Here is a 21,037-nt window from a genome sequence, read left to right on the forward strand (position 1 = left end):
CGTAGAGCACATTTTACATTGGACATAGATTTACAACCCACTTACAAATCAACTGGTGCAACCGGCTCCTGGTGTTGCAAGCACATAACCTACTGAGCAATGGAACATTGAAGAATGGAACATTGTGAATTTTGAGATGCAGACTTACCACTCTCCTGACAGTCATCATCCAGGCCATCGTACAGGCCGGAGATGGTCGTCACGGCTGTGTACACACAGTAGAGGTCAGAGCTCAGCCTGTCTGCCATGCTCTCCTCGTAGCTGTGACACCCACGCAGCTGGCCCACCATCTGGCCAATCAAATCTTTGCAGATCCCCGTCAGGGTGGAATCTAGTGAGCTGCGGTGCAGCGAGGGCGTTTTGGCCACACCCATCAGACCTGGAACAGAGACAGACAAGTAGGCCAAAATAATTACATGGAATATGAAGGAAACTCCACGTGGACTACGAGAGCTATAACTGTAGGCCTACAGTAGCTTGCGAAATTATTCACCCCCTTGGCATTTTTTTGCTGCCGTACAACCTCGAAAAATAAAATCTATATTTGGGGGTTTGTATCATTTGATTTACACAACACGCATACCATTTTGAAGATGCAAAATATGTTTTGTGAAACAAACAAGAAATAAGACAAAAAAACAGAAAACTTGAGCATGCATAACTGTTCATCCCACAAAGTCAATACCTTTTGCAGCAATTACAGCTGCAAGTCTCTTGGGGTATGCCTCTATAAGCTTGGCACATCTAGCCACTGGGATTTTTGTCCATTCTTCAAGGCAAAACTGCTCCAGCTCCTTCAAGTTGGATGGGTTCCGCTGGTGTACAGCAATCTTTAAGTCATACCACAGATTCTCAATTGGATTGAGGTCTGGGCTTTGACTAGGCCATTCCAAGTCATTTAAATGTGTCCCCTTAAACCACTCGAGTGTGGCTTTAGCAGTATGCTTAGGGTCATTGTCCTGCTGGAAGGTGAACCTCTGTACCAGTCTCAAATCTCAAAGACTGAAACAGGTTTCCCTCAAGAATTTCCCTGTATTTAGCGCCATCCATCATTCCGTCAATTCTGACCAGTTTCCCAGTCCCTGCCGATGAAAAACATCCCCACAGCATGATGCTGCCACCACCATACTTCACGGTGAGGATGGCGGGGTGATGAGAGGTGTTGGGTTTGCCCCAGACAGTGTTTTCCTTGATGGCCAAAAAGCTCAATTTTAGTCACATCTGACCAGAGTACGTTCTTCCATATGTTTGGGGAGCCTCCCACATGCCTTTTGGAGAACACCCCTTATTGTTCAAAGTTTCAGATATTTTTTTATAACCCAACCCTGATCTGTACTTCTCCACAACATTGTCCCTGACCTGTTTGGAGAGCTCCTTGAGCTTCATGGTGCCCCTTGCTTGGTGGTAGCCCTTGATTAGTGGTGTTGCAGAGACTGGGGCCTTTCAGAACAGGTGTATATATACACTGAGATCATGTGACACTTAAATAAAGTCCACCTGTGCGCAATCTAATTAAATATGTGACTTCTGAAGGTAATTGGTTGCACCAGCTAGGGGCTTCATAGCAAAGGGGGTGAATACATATGCACGCATAACTTTTCCATTTTTTATATTTTATATATTTTTTAAACAAGTTACTTTTTGCATTTCACTTCACCCATTTGGACTATTTTGTGTATGTCCATTACATAAAATCCATTTAAATTGCAGGTTGTAATGCAACAAAATACACCTAATGTTATAACATTCTTTCATTTTTATATACGGTAGACTGGAAAAGAAACTAGAAGTACTTCAGTGTCTTACACACACAGGACCGCACAACACACATACCAGAGGACTGTGAGGTGTTACTATTATGAAGGCTTTGAATAGGGTGCACTCGGATTTCGTAGAGACGCCCTGAAATCCTCCTGCTCTTCAACAGGCTTCTGCTCCTATAATGGTGGGGGACAAACAACAAAAAACACACATTACTAATGTGTCTTGGAATGGATCTCAACAGCCTAACACAGCATTGCCCCGACTTTCACTGATGTGAAAGCAAATTCATGTCTGATAGGCACCACGCACCAGCTACATTTCATTCACCTATCCTCTTATCATATCAGTGCAGATGAAGGAGAGGAGACAGGAGCAGAGGAGGAGAGGCCATTTAAAATAATTGAGAGCCAAACGTTGGTTGGCAGAATATGAGTGTTCTCTCGGGCAGCGTCCCGATTACTCACACTTTGTACACTCCCGTCAATGGTGAATTCCCTCCAGCTAAGGCTTTCAGAAAATCCAAAGCTTTTAAAATCCATGACGGGGAGTGAACAGACACACAGACACACACACAGCCAGACCGACAGAGATAAACAGGGCACTAGCTGTGGCTGCTAGTGGGTTCAGGGTAGACTCCAGAGGATTCAGGTGAGAGTGAGTAGCGAGAGAGACCGAGATGGTTTCCATGTTTCCTTTGGCTTCCTCTCCTTCACTGCAGGCACCACCAGGCCCATAAACATAGCCAACAAAAGAAATAGCGTGGGGGGAAAAAAGTTGCCGCGAGGGGAAAAATTTGGGAAATGTTTCTGTGTGGTTATTTCACACTGAGGTGAAGAAAAATTATACATTGAACTTCCAGGATGTGCCAAGTAGTAAATCAACAGAGTGGAAATATCAATACGAGCGCTGTAGAAGAAAAAAAATATTATATATATATATATATGTTCAACGAATGATAGTTTTCTATGTTCACTCAAGTGAGCTCAAAAACACGGTTTTCCACATTCATCATATTCAACTTAGTTCTGACACATTTTTGCATGTGAGCTCAATTGAGGAGAATAGAGTGAAAGAGTAGAGACTAGGTTTGTGTCCCAAAATGGCACCCTATTCTGTACATAGTGCACTATTGTTGACCACAGCCCCATAGGGCCTGGTCAATAGTAGTGTACTATATAGAGAATAGGGTGCCTTTTGGGATGCACATTAGAAATTACCTTCTGCGTGAGAAGGAGGCGGTTGAGGAAGCCGATATATCTTGCTCCCACTCATCATTGGGGTCGTAAAACACGTCGTCATCTTTACAGGCGCTGCTGTCTCCCTGGGGAAGGAGAATAAATGACTGCTCAGTTTAACCCCAGACTAATTTATTCATCTTAAATGAGAAATTACAGGAACGGAGGATGCCCCTCATGCATAAACAAGCGTTTTGTAAATTAGGTGTGCACCGGCAAAATCTACAAAGGGCGGACTGACTGTTCCACTGGTTGAGTGCGAGACAAACAGGGTGGGAGAATGCAGTCTAAATCGACTTGATAGTGGTATGATAACTACCAACTAGATTAACCAGAGAGTATCCACATTTCAATAAACATGCACCCAACACAGCTCTTTAAATTCAGATGGACAACATATGCATTAGTAGCAAGGAATAACTCAAATGACTGTTACTGACCTGGTCGAGTTCCCTCATGGCAGCCAGGTTGCTCTGGAATTTCTCCAGACTCCAGAAGGTGGAGATGCCCAGTTTGGTGTTCTGCACCTGGACCTGCAGCTCTCCCTTTCCCCCTCCGCCCTCCTTCCCAGACCCCTCGTGTCTAAAAACAGTGAAGATTGAGATTAATCTAAAAAAGAGAAAGAGACCTTGGACTCAATGAGACCCCACCCTGCCAAAATAAAGGTTAAATTAAATAAAACGAGATAATTTCCTGATAGATGAATCTACAGTAATATCTCAATATGCAGCAAAACAAAGGACTATTTCATATAAATATTTATTTCATATAAATATTTAATATAGATTCTCTCCGCTCGTACCTGCTGAAAACTGTGTTCTTCATGAGTTTGCCACTGATCTTGTTGGCTTCCTCGATCATCAGAGACAACTTCATGGCGTCCCACTGTGGAGGGACTTAAGACAACAGACCACAGAGCATTAGTGTATTTCCTAGGGACAAAACGAAAGCAAACTGGGAGGGATGTACCCGAGTTTGTCCAATAGAAACTCTCGTTTCCTTTGCAAAAAAAAGTTTTTCTAGTTTGCTATGGTGTGGACTAATGAATACACACCAGGTCATCAGAACTGTAACTAGCTACAACACTAGAACCATGCTGTGACGTAATGGAAACGACACTTATTTTTACAACACAGCGCTAGCTATTAGTTTCTGTCCGTTTCCTCGTGAATACAACCCGAAGATGAAAATTCCCAACAATGGTTTACCGTTTTTCAGAGTCTGGCTTCCTTTCTGCGCCACTTTCCTTTGCATCTCCTCAAGGTCTTTGCCGATCTTCCTCTTCTCTGCCTCGAGGGCCTCCACCACCTTGGCCTGTCGGACACCGTGATCGGCCATGGCCTGCCGTGTGGCCTGGGCCTCCATGTGGAGGCGGAGACGTGTCTTGTGCGTGTCCACTTCCTGCTCCAGCTCCACCTTGGCAAACTGCAGCTCCTCCATCTTGGAGACCACCCGCTGCTGGTCCATCTCTTGACACCGCTTCCTTTCGCTCTCCTCCTCCTGGGGGAAGGAAAGCACCATTGTCAATGAGTAAAAGGTCTTACAGGCCTAATGCAGTCGTTTTATGTATCAAATCATTTCTGTGTAACAAACAATTAAGTACATTACTGTAATAGATTTCCATGAAGAGGGCAAAAGTATTTTTTTATCAAAAGCAAGAATTTTGCTAGGGCTGTCTAGAGTGGTCTGCGTGGGGAAAACTGAAAACTAGCTGTTATTCGTTGAAAGTTAAGTTGTCTATTAACCAATTTACCACATGGTGATGTCACCACAGAAATCTGAAACCTGTGCAGATTGTATTTTCAAAACAGCATAAAAGGATTATAGAAGGATCCAGACACTTTTTTTTGCAATTTCACTTGTTTTTGAGAAACAGAAAAGCGCATAGAGATTTGGTTGTTAAAAAGCAAACTTCTCAGGTTACACCGTTGTATGGCTACAAAATGTTACACCTAACCTTTAAAATCAAGTAAAGGACATGGTCAGGTAAAAAAAAAGTCACAAGGCCAGATGGAAACACCAAATTTGTCTGTAAACTTTCCAAATGTCGACAAAACACAGTAGACAAGGCGGGATCTTTTTGTGTCTGTAAAATGTATTATGCTAGAAATGGCGTAATGTATGCGCAAATATTGATATAATAACCATCATATTGAAATAAACTTGAGTCAGGTGATTATATGTTCTGTGGTCCGCCCACTACGACTCAGGAAAGCATGCAGGTTATTAAGCTACAGATGAACTTCACAGGGTGGTGAAAGTGCACGAGGAGCTTGATGCTCCTTTCAATTAAATATCAAGGGTCTTATTCTGGTGACATGATCGATGCTTGGCTGCTGTTTGACAAATACAAAATTATCCCACTCTTAATAATCTCATGTAGGTAGCCTACTCGAACTGTATCTGCAAGCTTTTCGCTATGTAACGCAACATTTGTGGGAAATCCATCATTACAGTTGAAAATGCAATAGAAACCCATTTAACTTGTATTTTTTGTTCAGTACATGGGAATTTAAGCATAAAAGTAATTATGTGCATTAACGTCATCACGTACAGCCTTTTGTCTAGAGATTGAAACATCTCCGGCGCGAAAATGGGTATCTAGACCCAGGGTCGAGATCCTCGACCCCGCCCTGTGCAACTGGGTCCTGGACTTTCTGACAGGCCGCACCCAGGTGAAGGTAGGAAACAACTCCACCCCACTGATCCTCAACACTGGGGGCCCACAAGGGTGCGTTCTTAGCCCCCTCCTGTACTCCCTGTTCACCCATGACTGTGTGGCCATGCACACTTCCAACTCAATCATCAAGTTTGCAGATGACACTACAGTGGTAGGCTTGATTACCAGCAACGACAAGGCCTACAGGGAGGTGGCGAGGGCCCTCGGAGTGTGGTGTCAGGAAAATAACCTCTCACTCAACGTCAACAAAAGGAGATGATCGTGGACTTCAGGAAATCCACATCGATGGTAGAGTAGTGGAGAAGGTGGAAAGTTAAGTTCCTCCGTGTACACATCACAGACAAACTGAAAAGGTCCAACCACACAGACAGCGTGGTGAAAAAGACGCAACATCACCTCTTCCACCTCAGGAGGCTGAAGAAATTTGGCTTGTCACCTAAAACACACAAACTTCTACAGATGCACAATCGAGAGCATCCTGTCGGGCTGTATCACCACCTGGTACGGCAACTGCACCGCCCTCAACCTCAAGGCTCTCCAGAGGGTAGTGCCGTCTGCACAACGCATCACCGGGGGCAAACTACCTGCCCTACAGCACCAGATGTCACAGAAAGGCCAAAAAGATCATCAAGGACAACAACCAGGCGAGGTCAGTACAGGTGCATCAAAGATGGGACCAAGAGACTGAAAAACAGCTTCTAACAGCCATCACCAACAGAGAGGCTGTTGCCAACATACTGACTCAAATCTCTGGCCACTTTAATAAATGGACTTAATAAAGGTTTCACCAGTCACTTTAATAATTTTACATATTATATTACCCATCTCATATGTATATACTGTATTCTATACCATCTACTGCCTCTCGCCTATGCTGTACGGCCAGCCATATATTTATATGTACATATTCTTATTCATCCCTTTACATTGTGTGTATAAGGTAGTTGTTGTGAATTTGTTAGATTACTTGTTAAATATTACCGCATTGTCAGAACTAGAAGAACAAGCATTTCGCAACACTTGCATTAACATCTGCTAACCATGTGTATGTGACCAATAAAATTGTATATTGTTTTTGCTGATTTTTACATTCGCATTCAAATCTGTCAGCAATTGGAGCAGATGACCAAAAAACAGTATACTGAATGACTGACTACAAAATGTTACACCGTTGCAGGGTTTTTTCTGGATCAAAATGGGACTTAGGCGCTGGGCGTAGCCAACGTTGGCCCGAGAAAACACTTAAGCGGCCCACCCAATACTTTTCTATGCAGAAAAAACCCTGCCGTGGTATCCCTATGACTACAAAATGTTACACCGAGTGACTATGCCGGATAAGTAGCCAACACTTGTGGTGCGTCTGATTTAGCTGGTCATTGGTCAATTCAGTAGCCCTGACATTACACCGTTACACCAAATGACTCACTTTATACAAGACAGTGAAGACACCATGGTACTTTACATAAGGTCTGATGTGAACATGAAGGCAGTGGCCGAGATTTGTCAGTGTTTTCATTCACACATTAGTCCTACATGTGCGTAAAGCCATGGTTGGCATACCAGTTCTCTCTCCAGGGCTTTGATCCTGTTCTCATACTGAGTCTTCTGGTCAGACAGCTCCTTCTGGGCCATTTCTTTGGCCACCTGGATCCCCTGCATCATCTCCTCTTTGGCCTTCAGCCTGGCCTCCTCGATCTCCTCTTCCAGTCTAGAAAGAAACAAAATGGCCTCCTAATTGCATTAACAAGTTTTCGAACAAGTGCAGTATTGCATCATCGATGTGATCATCTAAAAATATTTTCACCCAGTACGCATGGGACTTTCAGTTATTCACATTGACGTGTGACAGGAATCATATCGCAATCGTTTCTGAATCTTGTGGTCGACTCACTGCGCTCTTTGCCCGGAGAGCAGCTCATTTTTGGCAAACTCAAAGTCCTTATGGCCATCGCCGTCGCCCGTCCAGCATGACACGCGTTTCCCAGACTGCACCTCTGCCGGGTGGTTGAAGCGGAAGTAATGGTCGCCGCCCAGGATCACCCTGTCACCCTAAAAACCACAGAGATATATAAAAAAATATTTTTAAAACGTGAGTGATTCATGATTGAGCTCACAGTCAGGTTTCTAATATTGTACCTTGTGCTTTTTATTATTCATCGTATGTGTGTACACAATACGTACATGATGCAGGACAGTGGTCTCAGATACCAGGTTCCCGTTGACAAAGGTCTTGGCGTTTTCTATGGGGATGATGCTGACTTCACCATTCACATTGGAAATTACACTGGAAAGGAAGAGTTTAGTCAATTCTAGCCATAACGCAACTGAAACCATACAAGAATGACAAAAGGACACTGGAATAGAGGTGTTTCCTATTAAATAACCTGGAGAAGAAAGAAAAAAAATCTACAGACAGAAGGACCGACAGGTCAAGAACGACGACAAAATTACACTGGAATAAAGTTATTTCATGTCAAACAAACATTAAAATATAAGCAAGTGACAGACGGGACTCATTAGTAGGCTATACGAGGCTATGGTACGATTGTTTTTCCCATGTGTAACTCGGCGTTGTTTTTGTTACACTGCTTTGCTTTATCTTGGCCAGGTTGCAGTTGTAAATGAGAACTTGTTCTCAACTGGCCTACCTGGTTAAATAAAAGGTGAAATAAAAAAAATTCACTGGTCATCCCAAAAGCCAACACTCCCTTTGGCCGCCTTTCCTTCCAGTTCTCTGCTGCCAATGACTGGAACGAATTGCAAAAACCACTGAAGTTGGAGACATATCCCCCTCACTAACTTTAAGCGTCAGCTGTCAGAGCAGCTTACCGATCGCTGCAGCTGTACACAGCCCATCTGTAAATAGCCCATCCAACCAACTACCTACCTACCTCATCCCCATATTTGTTTTTCTGCTCTTTTGCACACCAGTATTTCTACTTGCACATCCTCATCTGCACATATAACTCCAGTGTAAATTGCTAAATTGTAATTATTTTGTCACTATTGGCCTATTTATTGCCTTACCTCCTTACTTCATTTGCACTCACTGTATACAGATTTTCTATTGTGTTATTGACTGTACGTTTGTGTATCCCATGTGTAACTCTGTGTTGTTGTTTTTGTCGCACTGCTTTGCTTTATCTTGGCCAGGTCGCAGTTGTAAATTATAACTTTTTCTCAACTGGCCTACCTGGTTAAATAAAGATTAAAAAATAAATACATTTTTTAAATTTGTGCTTCCCCTTTTTAAAAGACGCTATTTAAAACCAAAGAGGTGGGTCGGTTCTCCTCACCAGTGGTGGTCTGCGATAAGGGCCCCAGACAGCTGGATGTCGTGGGCGGACGCTGACTTGTGCTGGCCGACCTTGGTCTGTCCCTCCTTAATCATGTATAACAGCATCTCCGACAGCTGCGGGTCCTCGTTCAGGTTTACCAGGTTGGGCAGCCGGTTGTCCACCTTAAACGTGATGCCCGCTTTCTGAGAGGGAGACAGGGAGAGGGAAGCAGACAAATATAGGAAGGAATTGACTTTGAAAAAATGTACAATAGACACTGTTTTTAATAAAAAGTGTTAAAAATATATTAAGGATCATTCTTGCTGAAACCCTCATATTAAACACCAATGGTATTCACTAAATTGGTTTATATATAGGATAACAGCTTTTTCATTATTATTTGATTATTTTACATGTGATAAGGCCACAGAGGGCCAGAGATAATTACAGACATCTGTGATAATCTGAAGTACACAAAAAGGCCACAAGATGTCATCTGATGAAATTAAAACATGAAAGTTAGCAAAATTCAGGTACTTTACTGTTAACTTAAAGTTTTGAGTAATATACCCTCCCTTTGCAACCCTAGTAATGAAGCTAAAGGTCATTTTCCACTTATAACAAACTAAAACTGACCTGTAATTCTTTGGTTTCCTCACGTTTGCGTTTCTCTGCCTGCTCCAGCTTCTCTCTCCACGCTCTGACAAGAGGTAAAGGAATCAGATTAAAGTAACAAACCAAGACTAAAACAGTTGTTCGGATCCATTTTCATATTTTGCTACCTAGATCAGACCCTCTCTGGTACTAGTGCCTAAGGCGTGTGGAGGTTGTATGGTGGTCACCTGTGGGCCTCGGCCATCTCCCTCTCCTGCTGGGTTAGCTGGCTCTTCAGAGCTAAGATCTCCTGCTGGAAGAGGTTAATTTTCTCCGGCTCGATGCCCTGAGAGCTCATTTGAGCAGCCCGCAGCTTCTCCACCTCAGCTTTCAGCTCTAGTAAACAAAGACACAAACGACATTGTTTGTTAAATTGCCACCAAAACAGAAAAGTGAGGAGCCATTTTGTATGAGCTTTTGTTCATAACAATCACATGTATGATGTCAAAAGACAACTTATTCTTGCAACCTACCCTTTAATACTCATAATATGGTGATACACCACAGAAGGTAGATGGTCTCAATCTCTGCACGGTTTCCCCTTCCGTGGTCAAATAAAGTATTTGCAAATGTGGCGCAGCTATCTCCTTTCAATAATACCTGCATGACAGTTGACTTAGCCCCTGTGTAAAGTGACAGTGTATAAATATGTCCCGAAGGCAAGGTTAGAGCCGGGCTACCTAATTCAATCTGGTGATGGATAGATAGGAAAAAGAGAGCGAGAAAGACAGAGAGATGGGTGGTGGCATGGCGAGGGAGAGCGAGGCTGACCTCTTATGAGCTTGGCGTTGGTGTCCTCGTTGACCTTGGCCACGTTGATGATCATGCGGGCCTGCTTGGCGTACCGCAGCGTGCTCAAACTCTCCTCCACATTGCTGCCCGCCGGGCTCAGGGTGGCGATCATGGCCGTCTTGGAGTTTCCACCCAGGCTCTCCTTCAGCAGCCTGGACACACGGGCGACACAAACGACATTCAGTTTACCTCTCGACAAAACTACTTACTTCACAAACTGACTTTACCAACCTCTCGCAATTTCATAAGGATATCTTGTACAGGTAGTGGCATTGCCAACAACACAAACCATGATCTTATCCCCAGATAGTTAATCCATGTTAAATAGTACCAATGTTTCTATTGAGGAATGTAAACCTCAATATCTCCTCCTTCTCATTAGTTTCAAAAGCTTGATGAAATATGTTTGTAGTTTACAATACTGTGGTGTGGCAAGGTAAGGGTCGATTCCATTTCAATTAAATCTCTAACTTGATAATGGAATTCAGCCCATCCCAAATGTTTGTATAACAAGCATTCAACTCTTTAGCCTGTCAGTGAAGTTTCTCTTACTCACCATGTGAGCACAGAGTCCCTATAGGGAGTGAAGACCTTCCTCTTGGTCTGGGCCTGCTCTGACAAGGCAGAGATCACCTTCCCCAGGGTCAGCAGCGACTTGTTGATGCTGGCACCCTCCTGGGATACAGGGGAATAGGATACAGTTAGGCTGTATGGATTTGATAGAGAGAACAGATTGGCTCCAATTTGACTGGTTTTGAACTTTGCAAAAAATAAATGACAAATAGTGGGAAATGTCTTTCCGAGGAAATTCACTTCCTAATATAGGATAGGCTATATTTTACGGCTCGACATTGACTGGAAAAAAATAATGATAACACATTTGTCTATGCCTGCAAATCGTCTTTCTCTCGTTGTTGCGCCTATGGCCCATGTGCGTCTCAATTAAATAGCCTAAAGGCTATATGCATAGGCGGAAAAGCACAACCTAGTTGTACAGTCGTGGCCAAAAGTTTTGAGAATGACACAAATATTAATTTCCAAAGTTTGCTGCTTCAGTGTCTTCAGATATTTTTGTCAGATGTTACTATGGAGTACTGAAGTATAATTACAAGCGTTTCATAAGTGTCAAAGGCTTTTATTGACAATTACATGAAGTTGATGCAAAGAGTCGATATTGGCAGTGTTGACCTTTCTTTTTCAAGACCTCTGCAATCCGCCCTGGCATGCTGTCAATTAACTTCTGGACCACATCCTGACTGATGGCAGCCCATTCTTGCATAATCAATGCTTGAAGTTTGTCAGAATTTGTGGAGTTTTGTTTGTCCACCCGCCTCTTGAGGATTGACCACAAGTTCTCAATGGGATTAAGGTCTGGGGAGTTTCCTGGCCATGGACCCAAAATATCGATGTCTTGTTCCCCGAGCCGCTTATTTATCACTTTTGCCTTATCCATCATCCTGGAAAAGGCATTGTTCGTCACCAAACTGTTCCTGGATGGTTGGGAGAAGTTGCTCTCGGAGGACGTGTTGGTACCATTCTTTATTCATGGCGGTGTTCTTAGGCAAAATTTTGAGTGAGCCGACTCCCTTGGCTGAGAAGCAACCCCACACATGAATGGTCTCAGGATGCTTTACTGTTGGCATGACACAGGACTGATGGTAGCGCTTACCTTGTCTCCTGCGGACAAGCTTTTTCCAGATGCCCCAAACAATCGGAAAGGGGATTCATCAAAGAAAATTACTTTACCCCAGTCCTCAGCAGTCTAATCCCTGTACCTTCTGCAGAATATCAGTCTATCCCTGATGTTTTTCCTGGAGAGAAGTGGCTTCTTTGCTGCCCTTCTTGACCCCAGGCCATCCTCCAAAGGTCTTCGCCTCACTGTGCGTGCAGATGCACTCACACCTGCCTGCTGCCATTCCTGAGCAAGCTCTGTCCTGGTGGTGCCCCGATCCCGCAGCGGAATCAACTTTAGGAGACGGTCCTGGTGCTTGCTGGACTTTCTTGGGCACCCTGAAGCCTGTCATTCTCAGAACTTTTGCCCAAGGCTGTATATTCAAGGAAATTAACTTCCTAAACATATGATAGCTAGGCTATAATTAGGCTCCGACGTTGACTGGAAATAAATATTTATAACACATTTATTTTACTGTGTGCAAATCGTCACGCTCATAAAAGTCAATCAAATGTATATCGAGTCAAGTGCAAATGTCCGCTCTCCTATTCTATTTCGCACAAACCTTCAGGTTCAGGCCGTCGGGTTCAGAACCAGTTCTTGCAGGAGCGGGTGGGAGTCGGACAAGAAGTCAGCGAGAGCGGGATGAAGAAATCAAGTCCAACTACCAGTGCTTACCCTGAGGCGGTCTCCGCTGGTCTGGGCTGAGGAGCAGCGTTCGCTGCCGGCCAAGTCCACCAGGTTGATCCTGCTGGTGATCCTGTGGTCATGTTCTTCCCCTTCCACAAACTCAGTCTACACAGACAAAGGGAGAACAGTGACACACACACAAAACATACAAGTAACTGACAAAATAATGGAAACACTTGAGTAAATGAGGGATACAAAGTAGGTGTTAATTAAGCAATTAACATCCCATCATGCTTAGAGTGATATATAAAAATGCTGGGCATGCCATTAGTTTAGCTACTAAGGATGACCATGCTTCCAGCCACAGGACAAGAACAGTCACTGAATGGTTTGATGAGCGTGAAAATTATGTAAACCATATGCCATGGAAGTCTCAGTCACCAGATCTCAACCCAATTGCACACTTATGGGACACCCGAGTGTTTTCCACCTCCAAACACAAAACATCAAATGATGGAATTTCTTGTGGAAGAATGATGTCGTATCCTTCCAATAGAGTTCCAGACACTTGTAGAATCTATGCCAAGGTGCATCGAAGCTGTTTTGGATTGTGGTTGCCTTATTAAGACCCTTTATGGTTGTGTTTCCTTTATTTTGGCAGTTAGCTGTGTGTATTCAAACAGAAAAGGAGATGAGCGACACACAAATGAAACAAATGTGCATAAAAACAGAAACACGAAGAACCACAAACACAAAAGGACACAAGACAAACAGACCCAGATCGTCATCAGAAGAAACAAATAATTGGTCATCAGTAGGTGGATAATATGCATTTAGATGCACAAAGTAACGCTAACAGCATACACACACAAAGAGACAGGGCGGGTAGTTCACCTTGGTCTGGGTCATAACCAGAGTAAATACGGAGTGGGATCGGGAGCTCTTGTCGTTCATGCCCGTGGCTGCAGTGGCTCGCTGCTTGTTCCCAAGCTCCAGCCAACCCTGGTAAGAGTGTGTATTCACCACACATTTACTGAGCAGTGTTCAAAAGTGGTAAGAGCTCGCTACATAACATGGACGAGTTCAGCAGGACACGTTTTGGAACGTTCAGATAGAAATATGCCATGTAGACAGACATGCCTTTCTGTCATGTAGAGTAAGGGATCACGTCAGCTCTATTAATGGCATTTATATTGTGTTTTTTAACCCCTTTTTTCTCCCCAATTTCGTGGTATCCAATTGGTAGTTACAGTCATATCTCATCGCTGCAACTCCCGTATGGACTCGGGAGAGGCAAAGGTCGAGAGCGGTGTGTCGTCCAAAACACAAACGAACACAAGGCTCACTTAAACCCGGAAGCCAGCCGCTTACACTGTCGCAGCCCGCCGCTTACACTGGCGACAGTGTAAGCATGCACTGCGCCCGGCCCGCCACAGGAGTCGCTAGTGCGCGATGGGACATGGACATCCCTGCCGGCCAAACCCTCCCCTAGCCCGGACAACGCTGGGCCAATTGTGTGCCGCCCCATTGGTCTCCCGGTCGGCTGTGACAGAGCCTGGACTCGAACCCAGTGCCTTAAACCACTGCGCCACTCGGGAAGCCATTAATGGCATTTCTATCTGCAACGTTCAACAATGTTTGGCAACTGAACGTGGCCCAGTGTTAAGAAATTGGGTCTGCAAAGCAACTTACCTGAATGTCCGCATAGGAGCTCACCACGTTCCTGTGAGCAAACATATAGTCAGTCAGTGAGTGAATCCATAACACTAGCAATCCATCATTACATTTAACAAGATAAGAATGGAAAGAGTAAGTTTGCTCACGTTGTCAGCTCAGCAACGTAAGGCCCGTTGACTGGATGTTCCCTCACCCTTAACTACAAAAACAGAGCATTTGGTCATTACTAAGCTCATTGATGTAAAATGGCATTGAGAAACAACACAGATCATAGGGCCATTCAATAGAAATGTCAGGATTGAAATGTCATGTTTCAATTCATATCGGTTATCTTTAGGGAGTTTGTCCTACTCACAGGCCACCTCTTTTGGTTTTGTTCATTCCTGGCAATGAGCAGGTCATGGATTTTCTCATTGTACACCTCAAAGTAGCTCATCTCCAGATGACATGTAACCTGTAATACATCGACAGCCACATAAAAATGCATTACATGATAACTGAACAGAGTCAACAATATGTGCAACTTGGTAGGAATATTATCTGAATTAATAGCTAATAGGGTACCTCCTGATTATCAACCACAGACAGCCTAGAGAAGAGCTCCTCGCAGAATCTTGGTGTTACACCTGCCTCTTCCCCAACACCCATCATACTGCAGGAGAGTAACAGAAGAACATATAGTCCAATTGAACATATGGATGCAACCACAGTTTACCAGGCTTGCGTCACAAAGGAACATTACATTAGACCAGGGTTTCCTAATCTTAGCCCTGGGTGCACGTTTTGGTTTTTGCCCTAGCACTACACAGCCGATTCAAATAACAAACTCATCTTCAAGCTTTGATTATTTGATTTAGCTGTGTAGTGCTAGGGCAAAAACCAAAACATGCACCCAGGTGGGGGCCCAGGACCGAATTTGGGAAACCTTGCATTAGAACCAATACATTATACGATTTGAGTGTTTCTTCAAGTTGTGGGAGTGAGCCTTACGTGTAAGACTTCCCAGATCCAGTTTGGCCATATGCAAACAGACAGGTGTTGAAGCCCTCAAAGGCCCTCTCCAGAAGTGGCTTTGCTAGTTTTTCATACACAGTCTGCTGGCTGGCAAAGCCGGGGTCGCTTTTGTCGACGGAACAGAAGGAGAAGTCATACGTGAAGGAGTAGCTCTGCTTGGTGTCTGGATGTTGAACAAGAGTCTCCTGGTTATCCATGAAGATCACCTGCAATGCTTTCTCAGTCTTCTCCCTGAATATGAATGAAGGCATATATTTCATTGTCATTATTTAAGTCACTATTTATGGATAACTGTAGAAACAAATTAGTAGAATACAAGTTCAAAGACAGCAATATTTATTCCAAACAATAAAAATGTCATTAAGAGCTGGCTGAATGCAATTTCAATTAACAATTTATCACAAGCAGATGCTACATATTTATACCTGGTGTTGAATGGCCTCATTCTGACCGCAACTGTCACGGCACTGTTCTCCATTTTCAGGGTACCCTGTTCGTGCTTTTGCATCGCACTGGGTGGGAGCAAAAGCTCGGTGGAGAAGGTAGGCGCAGGAGTCGAGGACCTAGCCATGGTCAGGTCGCCATGGGTTGAGTACTTTCTCACCTGTCCGGGCAGTAAGTTGGAGGTCACGTTTGCGCTTTGACTACTGACCAGAAACTTGTTAGTATGGGGAGTTGCAACAGGCTTTGCAGCTTCCACAGTCACCTGTGCGTGTGTCTTCGGCCTCTCTAGGCCTACCGTTTTTACTGCCACCACTTTTGGGATCTCTTTCCCAGCCAACCTCTCAAAGGCATCCTTCTTTGCTGTGATTTTCTCAAATGGAGTCATTTTTGTGGGTGTTGAAAAAGTTCTGGTATGATCCTCAGGTTTTGTCACATCTACTTTACCCGGGGCTGCTGGCTGTTTTGGTGCAAATAGTTTGACTCCTTTAGAAGGAGTGTTTAAAAGATGAACAGCTTCTCTTGATTTACTTCTAGATGAGCTCAGACTGAATGACCGCAATACAACTGCACTAACAGGCGTTCGAGGGTTTGATTCAGAGAGAACTTTGTAATGATGAGAGTCGGTACCGCTGACCCAGTGTTGTCTCGAGCTCTCTGTTGCTTTGCTGGTGTCATTACTTGCGCTTTTGTCAATTGAACCTGTCCTGGTTCTACGTTGCAACGTGAGTCTTTTCTCGGGTACCGGTGTCCTATTCTGAGTGATTTCCATTGTATTTTCACTCATCACAGTGTCGCCGTTCGTACCCGTTTTCCTCTGTAGAGTGAGACGCCCTCGACCGGGGGTGCCATTCCTCTGACCTCCGGTTTTTGACAGTGCAGAGTTCAAATAGGTCGTGTTTATCGCCTTGGTTTTATCCAATGTCAATAATTTCGTTTCCTCCCCTTTGATCATTCCTCGCGCAGCTTTTTGGTCTTTCATGTCAGGAACCCTTGATGTCATTAAATTGTCATAAAAAGCGGTGTGCTTTTTCGCTGATGTCGAATTTAAAGACATCGCTGAGTTTATTTAAAAAATAATAATAAATGTATTACAAACTTTCGTCAATTCAAAAAGAAAAATGTTATCCTGTAGACAAATCAATGAAAGTGCACATCTTCCCCTGCAAAAAGTTTAAAGTTAACGTTAGTTGTATTAAGAAATTGATCATTCGGACATGAGCTGGCTAGACAACAATGCATGCAGTTTTATTTGGTCGTTTAGTTGGTGTACGACGTTAGCTTAGCTAGCTAAATTAGCCAGCTAACGTTAGTTAACTGTCCATAACACATTGCAAAGCTGAAAATGATAATCTGATCAGTTTAATAAGTAAACGTGAAACGTTAATATAATTCGGACATTCACAATTATATTTGCCAGCTACTTCTCAAAACCGAAGAATTTAACTATTTCTTCTGAGTTTGTTTACCATTTCACTGTAGTGGTTGACATCTGCCCCGCGTCGATTTCAAACTCCTATCAGTGGTGTGCTATTGGCTAGACACATATTACGTCACCGTCCACAGCGGAACAAAATACATGCAGAGCCTGTGTTTAAAAGGTAGATGGCAGTATTTCCACGCTTGAAACTAGATCCATCGTCTCAACAAAATGCACAACTACACTACATTATCAAAAGTATGTGGACACCTGCTGGTCGAACATCTCATTCTAAAATCATGTGCATTAATATGGAGCTGGTCCCCACCACTCTTCTGGGAAGGCTTTCCACTAAAAGTTGTAACATTGCTGCAAGGACTTGCTTCCTTTCAGCCACAAGAGTATTCGGAAGGTCGGGCACTGATGTTGGGCGATTAGGCCTGGCTCTCAGTCAGCATTCCAATTCATCCCAAATGTGTTCAATGGGGTTGAGGTCAGGGCTCTGTGCAGGCCAGTCAAGTTTTTCCACACCGATCTCAACAAACCATTTCTGTATGGACCTCCTTTTGTGCACAGGGGCATTGTTATGCTGAAACAGGAAAGGGCCTTCTCCAAACTGTTGCCACAAAGTTGGAAGCACAGAATTGTATAGAATTTCATTGTATGATGCTGTGTTAACATTTCCCTTCACTGGAACTAAGGAGCCTGAACCATGAAAAACAGCCCCAGACCACTATTAATCCTCCACCAAACTTTACAGTTGGCACTATGCATTAGGGCAGGTAGCGTTCCCCTGGCATTCGCCAATGTGAAACGTGATTCATCACTCCAGAGAATGTGAGCTTTACACCACTGGCGAGCTTTACACCACTCCAATCAATGCTTGGCATTGCGCATGGTGATCTTAGGCTTGTGCGGCTGCTCGGGCCATGGAAACCCATTTCATTAAGCTCCCGCTGAACAGTTCTTGTGCTGACATTGCTTCCAGAGGCAATTTGGAACTCAGTAGTGAGTGTTGCAACCTAGGACAGACAATGTTTACTCGCTAAATGCTTCAACACTCAGCTGTCCCGTCCTGTTTGGCCTACCACTTCGCGGCTGAGCCGTTGTTACTCCTAGACGTTTGCACTTCACATAAACAGCACTTACAGTTGACTGGGGCAGCTCTAGCAGGGCAGAAATTTGATGAACTGACTTGTTGGAAAGGTGGCATCCTATGAGACGGTGCCTTGTTGGAAGTCACTGAGCTCTTCAGTAAGGCCATTCTACTGTTTGTCTATGGTGTTTGCTTGGCTATGTGCTCGATTTTATACACCTGTCAACAACGGGTGTGGCTGAAATAGCCGAATCCACTAATTTGAAGGGGTGTCCACCTACTTTGTATATATACAGTATATTGTGTATATTACCATATTGAATGTAAAAGAGGGTCAAATCCAAATGACAACTCAATCAAGTTTTCATATTAATTTATTAAAAAATGACAAATTACCCAGATATAAACACAAAGTAACTATAACAAGTGCATCTGTCAAACTGTTTCTATCTTTTTATTCTCCTGTTGTGTTTATCATCCTCTCTACTTTACGTGGCTTTGTGCTTTTCCTTCCTCTGCTGCTCGTGGAGGTGAGGGGAGTTGAGGAGCTGGGGGGGCAGCTGGGAGCCTGTGGGCTTCACCCAGTTTACCACCTTCAGGGACAGACACTTGTTGATGTTGTTGACCAACATGAAGGCAGTGCCCCAGTGGCCCAGTCTGCCTGCTCTGCTCAGCTGTGAGGAAGGAGTGACAGGACGGACACCTAAAATGGCTTGTCACCACCGAATAATTGGCAACACACACAAACACACACACTTGTAGACTATACTATACAAAAAATATTCTGTGCAAGATGCAAGAAGGTATTAGACAAAAACACATCAGATTTTCCCATGAACAACAGTTGCAAATTCACCTACGTGATGAACATATTTGTCCATGTTGGGTGAGATGTCAAAGACCACCAGTTTGACATTGACCAGTTTGAGCCCTCTGCCCAGTACACCAGTGGACCATCACTTCAAAGTGCCCTTCAAGTAGACCCTGAGAACAGAGTACAAAACATATTAAAGGTATCATACTCTTTATGGAAGTACACTAGCTTTGCCTTGCTTCACTTTTTGAGCCATAGTAGCCAGACCTGCGCTGATCTAGGATCAGGTCTCCACTATCCATGTAATCTTATTAATTATGCTGTAAAAGGCTAAACTGATCCTAGATCCTAGAGTGTGTGGTATTGACCTAGGGAAACATATCTAGGGAAACCCTTTGATCATTCAACTGAATACCCCTCCCTTGGGTCTTGTTCATTAAGGCACGCAAAAGAGAATGTTTTAAAATGTTTTGCAAAAGAAAATGAAAATGTGTGTTTCTTATTGGACCAGTGCAGGCACTCACTCCCTGTTTCAGTCAGTTTTCTTCTGTTTGGTGCCTAATGAACCAAAGGCTGCCATTGGCCTCACCTTGAGGATGCGGTTGCGTTCCCACTGGGTCTTGTCGGAGTGGATGGCCACCGTGTTGAGGCCCATGACCTACTTCCCTGCTCACATAGCAGGTCTGCCCCCAGCTTACAGTCTATAATCACCACCACCGGAGGCTGGTACAGTTTCCCATCCTGGGCACATACAAGATAAACACACAGGTCAGTGGTGTTATACAAAATATGATGGCCATCTCGGTCACAAAAACATTTCTTCCTACATCTAAGGAAGAGTTGATTTATTATGCTTGTTGATGTTTTATGCTGATGTTTCACCCCTCTGTGCATTTATTATAAGCCATCATAAGTAATGTAAGTGGCTTGGGATAAGACAGTCTGCTAAAACCTACAAAACTAAACCTATAAAATAACATGATAATTACATTTTATTTCAGAATTGTTGGACAACAGGTAAAATGCAGGAGTGCAAGTCAATATCCCCCTGTATAACAAAAAAAAGTCTGATTACTGGGCAGTAATGCAATTTCTCCAATGGGTTTATGAAAGCACAGCCTCTTCCTGCTCCCTGCCTTGTATAGATGGTATAAACCGTTGCTTAGTTTCCTGGAGCGAGGTCATGGCTAAGGCCCCACCCATTTCCTCTGGAAAGGGGGGCGGGGCTGCAGTGATGGCTTTCTAAATATGGGCCAGTGAGAGAAGTCTTTAAGAGCTACAAATCAAATCTAATTTGTCATATGCACCAAATATAACAGGTGCAGTATACCGTACAGTGAAATTCTGACTTACAAGCCCTTAACCAACTATTCAGTTTTAAGAAAATTACCTCCCAAAAAAGTAAGTGATAAGAATAACAAATAATTAAAGAGCAGCAGTAGAGCAGCAGTAGCAGGGGGCAATTCAAAATAGTCTCGGTAGCCATTTGATGAGCTGTTCATGAGTCTTATGGCTTGGGTGTAGAAGCTGAAAGCCTCTTGGACCTAGACTTGGCGCTCCGTTACCGCTTGCCGTGTGGTAGCAGAGATAACAGTCTATGACTAGGGTGGCTGGACTCTTTGACAATTTTTAAGGCCTCCCTTTGACACCGCCTGGTATAGAGGACCTGGATGGCAGGAAGCTTGACCCCGGTGATGTACTGGGCTGTACGCACTACCCTCTGTAGTTCCTTGCGGTCGGAGGCCGAGCAATTGCCCATACCAGGCAGTAACGCAGCTCTCGATGTTGCAGCTGTAAAACCTTTTGAGGATCTGAGGACCCATGCCAAATCTTTTCAGTCTCCTGAGGGGGAATAGGTTTTGTCGTGCCC

At 43.9% G+C, this 21,037-nt stretch overlaps 1 protein-coding gene and 1 long non-coding RNA gene across 3 annotated transcripts in view; both read right to left on the reverse strand.

The window, feature by feature from the left end:
* kif14 (kinesin family member 14) overlaps window positions 1–17,389 on the reverse strand; it is a 50,721-nt gene extending 33,332 nt beyond the window's left edge. The window contains exons 1-23 of the mRNA XM_042321911.1: window positions 17,307–17,389; window positions 15,822–17,000; window positions 15,373–15,627; window positions 14,947–15,034; window positions 14,738–14,836; window positions 14,529–14,581; window positions 14,398–14,428; window positions 13,600–13,707; window positions 12,754–12,870; window positions 10,960–11,078; window positions 10,383–10,555; window positions 9,800–9,947; window positions 9,594–9,657; window positions 8,976–9,160; window positions 7,861–7,963; window positions 7,571–7,728; window positions 7,240–7,387; window positions 4,208–4,499; window positions 3,802–3,895; window positions 3,440–3,581; window positions 2,982–3,085; window positions 1,834–1,937; window positions 149–379 (exon numbers count right to left, since the gene is read on the reverse strand). Of these exons, the coding sequence (XP_042177845.1) occupies window positions 149–379; window positions 1,834–1,937; window positions 2,982–3,085; window positions 3,440–3,581; window positions 3,802–3,895; window positions 4,208–4,499; window positions 7,240–7,387; window positions 7,571–7,728; window positions 7,861–7,963; window positions 8,976–9,160; window positions 9,594–9,657; window positions 9,800–9,947; window positions 10,383–10,555; window positions 10,960–11,078; window positions 12,754–12,870; window positions 13,600–13,707; window positions 14,398–14,428; window positions 14,529–14,581; window positions 14,738–14,836; window positions 14,947–15,034; window positions 15,373–15,627; window positions 15,822–16,894 (3,889 nt within the window). The 5' untranslated portion in view covers window positions 16,895–17,000; window positions 17,307–17,389. The remainder of the gene's footprint in view (window positions 1–148; window positions 380–1,833; window positions 1,938–2,981; window positions 3,086–3,439; window positions 3,582–3,801; window positions 3,896–4,207; window positions 4,500–7,239; window positions 7,388–7,570; window positions 7,729–7,860; window positions 7,964–8,975; window positions 9,161–9,593; window positions 9,658–9,799; window positions 9,948–10,382; window positions 10,556–10,959; window positions 11,079–12,753; window positions 12,871–13,599; window positions 13,708–14,397; window positions 14,429–14,528; window positions 14,582–14,737; window positions 14,837–14,946; window positions 15,035–15,372; window positions 15,628–15,821; window positions 17,001–17,306) is intronic.
* A 1,320-nt stretch (window positions 17,390–18,709) lies between these two features.
* Window positions 18,710–20,719, reverse strand: LOC112236741. Of its 2 annotated transcripts, XR_002951272.2 has the most exons (4): window positions 20,157–20,719; window positions 19,757–19,908; window positions 19,214–19,337; window positions 18,710–19,027 (listed from the first exon to the last, which is right to left on the reverse strand). It is a non-coding gene; the product is annotated as an uncharacterized LOC112236741 (long non-coding RNA). The 2 variants fall into 2 exon arrangements; XR_002951271.2 differs by having other exon boundaries at window positions 19,757–20,719.
* Window positions 20,720–21,037: the final 318 nt, after the last annotated feature.

Source organism: Oncorhynchus tshawytscha, linkage group LG05 (genome assembly GCF_018296145.1).
Source record: "Oncorhynchus tshawytscha isolate Ot180627B linkage group LG05, Otsh_v2.0, whole genome shotgun sequence".
NCBI lineage: Eukaryota > Metazoa > Chordata > Actinopteri > Salmoniformes > Salmonidae > Oncorhynchus > Oncorhynchus tshawytscha.